Raw genomic sequence first — 7174 nt, 5'->3', positions numbered from 1 at the left:
TCAAAACTAAGGAAATCATAAGTGCAGACTAAAACTAACTAAATAAAGTAGCAGAGCATGCCAATAGACAAAGTCTTCTGATTTGTTTTAATTAATCAATTAATAAATATTTATTAAAGGCCTACTATGTGCCAGGCACTGTGCTAAGCACTAGAGATACAAAAGGAGGCAAAAACCTGACCCTACTCTCAAGAAACTCACAATCTAATGGGAGAAACAATGAACAAATACATTCAAAGCAAGCTATACTTAGGATATAATAAGGAAATACTTAATAGAGGGAAGGATCTTCAATTTGTTCTAAGTTCTGTTTTATTTCCTTGTAAGGGTCTCTGGTAGCTCTGCTTTTTGGGGGGGCGGGCATTCCTACTAGCCACTTTTGAGAGTGGCATTGAGAAAGTAGAGTTCCTTATATTTCCTCTTCCCCGTCATCTTCTAGGTCTTCTATCTCCAATCCAGGACTCTTTTCATGAAATCCACCCTGCTCTGATTCTACATTTTTACAACTCACTTCAGTGTCTCTTAACTGATCTGAAAAGCCAGTAACTAAAGTGTCTTGTGCTCTCTAGTAAAATCTGAAACACTCAGATGCTGGCTGTAAGGAAAGCAAGCAAACAGGGAGTTTAAATTTAATTATTAATACATCGAATCATGTGCACTAATTTTTATTCCTGCCTGTCTTAGAACTATGTGTGGGTGTATAGATCAGCTGAGAAAAGCGCTGGAAGGAAAGTCTGACTATGGACATCTAGGAACACATAAGAGAATTACACAGCAACCTTAGGACATTACGTTTAAAGGGATGGATTGGAAGCAGAGAGAGTGTTATTACTAAGAAACGTGAAATCCACTGGGAAAGATACTTGGTGGGATGGGGTGGGATCAAGCCACTGGAAAGCTTCAGTGACTATGTTGGACTATGGTCATCATGTTGTTAACAATGCCAGTTAAGGACAAATGATAATGCACCCTGGAAGATTTGCATTACTGCCCTCTAATATGCAAAGTATTCTACAAGACGAAAGCATTCTGGAAGTAAAACCTGGTGGGTCTTCGCCCCCCCACTCCCACATCCACAACCCACTTACAAGGGATTAATGAATTCCTTGAATGGGAAGTTATTCAACTTTTAGAGTGAAGAAAAAGAAATAAGAGAAAGTTGGGGGACTGGGAGGGACCGAAGGTAGACGGATGGATGAATGTGTGTGAAGTGATTGCCTTAATGTCTTTCCCACCCTATCCATCTCCGGAACTGCCCAAAGAGGAAAGGAGAGAGGAAAAGGAGGAGGGGTGGAGGATTCCCTTCCTGAAGTGTGTGTCCGTTCGCTAAAGTTAAAATGAGAACAAGGTGCAATCCTTTCAGGGATAAGATGGTCAGGGGGCCACCACTGCCAGATCGTGGAGCAGATGAGGAGTAGCAGGCTGGGCGGCTGCAGGCAGCTGGACTCAGCGTTCCTCTCCTAACCTCAGCAGCAGCAGCAGCAGCAGCTTCAGCAGCTTCAGCGGCTCATTGCACCAACCTGCAGGCTGGCTGGAGAGCACCGGCCCCTCCCACTCCCACTCCCCTCCACTCCCCGCCGCCCTGCCGCCTCTACTGCCGCCGCCTCCTCCTCCTCTCCCCTCCTCTCCCAGTCCCCTGCCCCCCAGTCCCAACCGGTGCCGCAAGGAGCCGCCGGGTTGCGAGGTGTCTGCCCTGGACTGCAGCTGGCCGGGCGACAGAGACTGCCAGCCACCTGCACCTGGCGCGGCTGCCTTCCAGGAGCTTGGGCACCCTCTCCCCCTCTGCCTTCTGTCCCCCACTCCCTTCATTCCCACCTCCTCAAACCCTGACATCAGCCTTCTCCTCCTCCTCCCCTCCTCCACCACCACCTTCTCCAGGGAGCTCCGCTAGCTTCCCGCTGCCTCCTCTCTCCTCTTCCTTTGCTCTAGCCATTCAGCCCCACCACTCCCCATCAGCTAGCACTTCTGCCTCCACTTTCCCCTCTCCCTGCCCCCTTCTCCGCCTCCTCTTTTCTCTGTCCTCCTGCCCTCCTAACCCCCACCCCAGGACAGGGGCTGTAGCCTTGTCATGTCAGGATGGAGATCCGGCAACACGAGTGGCTCTCGTCCTCCCCCCACGAGGGCTTCGAGCAGATGAGGCTCAAAAGCCGCCCCAAGGAGCCCTCCCCGAGCCTCACTCGAGTAGGTGCGAACTTCTACAGCAGCGTCAAACAGCAAGACTACAGTGCCAGTGTCTGGCTCCGGAGGAAAGACAAATTGGAGCACGTAAGGGTCTCCCCCACCTCCTTCAATGGGACTCCTGCCCCCGTCCTTCAAGTGCCCGGAGGATGCTAGGGAGTTGCTCTGGAGTCTGAGATGGGAGGGTGCTTGGTTGCTTGGTAGGAAGTGTCTCCTGGTCCGGAGAGACCTCCTTGGGTCTTCCTATTTGCTGTCTTGGGCTCTGGCTGCCCCGAAAAACTGGCTTCTTATTCCGCATTCAATGTGCCAGTTTCCTGCCTTGTACTTTCTTTTCGTAAATGACCAGCCATGGGGAGTGGATGGGAAGGATTCCCTTCAGAGCGCAACGCCTTGGATCATAACTCGGGCTCCTGGAGTGTTTTCTTGAGGGTGCAGGATGTGTGATGGGGATGGAGGGGGGAAGGTGAGATTTGCGGAGGATCCGCTACCGTGGGTGGATCTGATGAATGCGATTTGCATTCGATGTATTTTTAAAGTGCGTTTATGATGCTTATTAGGGGAATTTTCGTTCTTCTCTTACACCATAAGCTTGCATAAACTTGGAGCAGTTAAGTTACCTAGTGAAGATGCATGCTCCGTTAGAGTTTTCCTGCAGTGTCCACTGTAATGAAGCTCATAGGTACGTTCCAGAGTTGAGCCAAACCAGAGGAACGTGCATGAACCGAAGAAAGGCAAAACACAGAACAGATCACTGGGAAACTCACAAACCTGCTAGTAGTACTCACACTAAGGACTGGATAACAGGGATGGGTGCTTTGAAGTTAAGTTTAGAATGCATGCGGAATATCTTCTTTTAAGCAGAAGTCTGAGGCTAGCTTTATCAGGAAGGAAAAAGCCCCCTATCCCACATCCGCATTCTTCCTCAAAATGATGTATGTGTGTGATCAAACTATATAGATTACATTTCCTAGAGCCTCCATAAGTCAAACGTCAAAAATGAGCCTGGGAGAAATAAGTAAAGAGTGCACTACAACTAGTTAAAGTAAATAGAGTATCTCTCTGAGCTACATAATCCACCTTGTGCCTGTGATCACAGCATATTATGGTGTCATAGTATTTGGGTTATATCTCCAGTTGTGATGAAAGGATAAGAACTCTTCGAAATCATTCATTTCCAGCCTTTGCATAGGGTACTGAATTCTATCTCTCCTCCACATGTCTCTCTAATGTTTTACAGTTACAGCAGGGCTTCACAGGAGAAAGCCTGTTAGCAGGGCATTTCCCTATTACAAATCAAAAAGAAAGGTCAGTGCCTTTTCTCAGTAGGACTAATATTTAAGTCTCAGAAAGCTCATCATTTCAAGCTTTGAATTTAGTAGCAGATTCTGCTTTATGTGTGGATAATCATTTGCTAAGACAACACTGCTCTTCCATCTCTGATTCTTTTAACAATTGAGGTAATTAAGCAGAGCTTCTAATATCCCTAGGTTTTAGAAGGTAGTGGCATCTAATAAAAGATGGGCACAAACATTTATCCAATACAAACAGAGTGTAGCTTTCTTCTTTCCTAAAATTGAGGAATAAATATTTTCATGCAATTTGGATTTTTGTGATATTCTACATTTAGTACTAGGATGAAGTGTTCACAATCCTGAAGCACCAACAGAAAAATGCTTCATTGTATATAGTTACACTATCAATGCAAGTGCTTTGGAAGGTCTGTGCTTTTAGCTGGTCCATTTCCTTTATAGTGCTGCAAATCAATAAAGATAAAGGATGGGAAACTTTTTGTGTGTGCTCCTTGTTACGTTAGAGACCCTGACTGATTTTATTGTCAGATACTTAGCCACTTCAAGATACTCTTTAAAAGTATGAAGTGAAGAGGATGGTAATGGGGTAAAGCAAGCATAGACTTTCTGGGGTTGTAAGACTAGGGTGATTACGCCACTCTTGAGAGGCCAAATAAATGAATGGATGACTTCATTTAAAATGATGCTTCTCTCTTCTCATCTCTACCTATGTCCATTAAGCAAATATATTATTCTTTATCAAGAAATTAGTGGTGTCACTATTTTTAAAAAAGCCTTTAATGATTGTGGGGTTGTTTTTTGCTTGCCTCCTCCTTTCTGAGGTTGTGTGTTTCTGTTCTGATATTGCCTTATGTGTCTGCTTACTTTTCTGAAAGGAGACCTGACTTCAAGCTGCATTTGTTTTGGTGGCATGTTACTCCTCATGGAATTTTGCTGGCAACCATTTCTATCTGCTTTTAGAATTATACTTTTGAATTACTAGGAAAAATAAAATGTCTATTTAAAAACTTGATTTGCAGTTGTGCTCTGTGTATTATATTTCATATAAACCATGATGAAGTCAATTTGTCATTGGCTTTCAGTCACACGTCTGAAGGCTAAAACACTCTTCCAAAATCAGTGTAACAGTTGACAAACTCATGTTGCTGATACATGAAATGTAGTAATGTATCATGTATTATAATAAAATCATGGTCACAGAGCAAGGGAAATAGATTTCTCTAGCAGCATCCTTCCAAAGAACAAATTCAGACATTCATGTGATTGGATCTCATCAAACAAACCTACAAAGATCACATTTCTAAAATAAACTTCTATGTCCGAAGCCTTCATCTCCCCTCTCTTCCCTCTTTTGCATCAGAGAGATGATTATAATTTTTTAATCATGTGGGATAAAATTAATTTATGTTTACAACAGAACACAAGCCTGAAAAGTTTCCTATGTAGTTCTTCCCTGGATGCTTTTAATGGTCATCTAAATACTTAGAGAACTGAAAAAAAGTAATTTGTCATTTTCACTGAGAAGCATTTTCAGCCCTGAATAACAAGTCCATATGCAGAAGTGAAATATAGCAGTGAGGCATGAGTTCAAATTATGTCTCTATTCGCATGGCCTAGGGTAAGTAACTTCATTCTGGGCCTCAGAAATTTAAAATGAAGGGATTGGACTAGGTGACTTTTAAGAACACTTTGATTTAAGAACATTTGCAGGCGTCAAGCACCTAATGCTCTCCCTTGACCTGAAGCCCAAAGTTCCTTAGTAAGAGACGCACTTGGAAAATAAGGGTAGCCCTTTTTTCTCTGTTAGCTAGTATCTAGATTCCTTTTAGGTACAAGCTAAGAATGTAATGTGAAGATTTGGCAAAAGCCATGAACAGAAAAGGCTGAAAGGTCAATCATGTTATCTCATCCTTGAAGCTTGGATAAAAGCCCTTAGTAGAGTTTGACTATCCCAGGGGGGCAATTAAACATTAACCTCAAAGCCCTTTTTGCACCTACCCAAAAGGGTAGGAAGAAGTAGTGTTTTCCACGAGAAACTCTGTAGTGTGGTATGGCTTCAGGCGAATGTTTTCCCCTGCCTTGATAAATATTCTCAACCCTGTTTGGGAAGTGGGGCTACAGTTTACCTCCTTTGATATGATATTTACAGAGTTGGATATTGTCAAATAATTTCCTCATGAGAGTTTCCTGTCCTCTTTTTCTCTTCTGACCCCAAGCAGGTGTACCTGCTTTTACTCCCTGGAAAAACAGGTTTGCCCACACTCTGAGAGAAGTTCTATGGGACAGGAAGTATATAGAATAGTAGCTGAAGAAGGGAAATGGAGGGAAAGGAATAAGAACTTATTAAGCACCTACTATGTGCCAAGCACTGTGCTAAGCCCTTTACAAATATTATCTCAGTTGATCCTTACAACAAGCCAGGGAAGTTAGTGCAGTTAGTACTTTCACTTTACAGTTGAGAAAACTGAGGCAAGTAGAAGTTAGGTGATTTGCCCAAGGTCACACAGCTATTAGGTATCTGAGGCTGATTCTGAATTTGTCTTCCAGACTTCAGCCTCAGTATTCTATCCCTTGCACCACCTAGCTTTCCATGTAGCCCAGCTTTTTACCAATGAGGAAATGGAGCCCCAAAGGCATTAAGTGACTTGCCCAAGCTCACACAGGTAGTACCTAAGCTAGGATGAGACTTGAGATGTGAGGAGTTCCTGTATTAGAATGAGTTGCCTTCGCCATTTTGCCCATTCTCTATACAACTGAGATGGTTAAGGAATCAAAACTTCCTCCAATTTCCCTTTCTTATTGTTCAGACAATTGCCTAATTTCAACTTTATACTGATTACCTGAATTTTTCAATGTTCAGTTTTTGTATCTAACTCCTTATATCTGTTCTTAAGCTGATGCCCATCTATATAATGTGTTACCGATTCCTGGAATCTCTGGTTCCTTCTGTGTGTGCTTGCCCTGTTGCCTGCTCCTCTGGTCGTCAGTCTTAACTCCGCATGAAGTTGTGAGTTCTCCATTATTAAGCCCTTCAAGTTTGTATATGGATACCTACTTTTGAAAGATATTGGATAGGGATTCCTGTTCAGGTGTGGGCTGGTCAGAATGACCTCTGAGATTCTTTCCAATTCTGATTATTTTTCAGTTCCTCCAAGTAAGCCCATATCCTACCTAACTATTTAGGCTACAAGAAACCCTGTTTAACCTACTTTTAAATCAAATGATAAATGAGGATACAAAAATTAATGAAAATCATCAGAATGCCCTGGACTCACTTGTAATGAGCCATAGTATCTTTGTTTATTAATTTCCTCTCCCTTTTTATTTTTAAAATATCTCTTCCTCTAAATGTAAATTTGCACCAGCATAAATAGGGTTTATATTACCAGTGATTAGTAAATAAATGACACAATCACAGTTGCTTCTTGAAATTACTTATTACTCAAAGGGGAGCAAAGGCATAGCTGAAATAGGTTACACTAGACCAACGTTATGAAATTGGCAGAAAGAGTTGACATCATGAAATATCATTTCAGCCCCCAAAAGAACTGATCAGAGAGGAGGGAAAGGGGCAGATAAGTGTAGTAAATGAAGTGTAACATTTTCCAAATTTTATAATTAAATTCTTACTATCTGTTTATGTCGCATCCCATGAAAAGAATGGCAAGCAAACATTTTGGATCTTT

The 7174-nt window shown here is 42.7% G+C and overlaps 1 protein-coding gene across 1 annotated transcript in view; it reads left to right on the top strand.

The window, feature by feature from the left end:
- The first annotated feature begins 1761 nt into the window (after positions 1 to 1761).
- Positions 1762 to 7174, top strand: part of PLD5 (phospholipase D family member 5) — a 409901-nt gene continuing 404488 nt past the window's right edge. The window contains exon 1 of the mRNA XM_072647590.1: positions 1762 to 2265. Coding sequence (XP_072503691.1) covers positions 2077 to 2265 — 189 coding nt within the window. The 5' untranslated portion in view covers positions 1762 to 2076. The remainder of the gene's footprint in view (positions 2266 to 7174) is intronic.

This window comes from Notamacropus eugenii, chromosome 2, assembly GCF_028372415.1.
Source record: "Notamacropus eugenii isolate mMacEug1 chromosome 2, mMacEug1.pri_v2, whole genome shotgun sequence".
Classification (NCBI taxonomy): domain Eukaryota; kingdom Metazoa; phylum Chordata; class Mammalia; order Diprotodontia; family Macropodidae; genus Notamacropus; species Notamacropus eugenii.
Note: the sequence above shows the minus strand (reverse complement) of the source record. Positions and strands in the feature narration are given on the sequence as shown.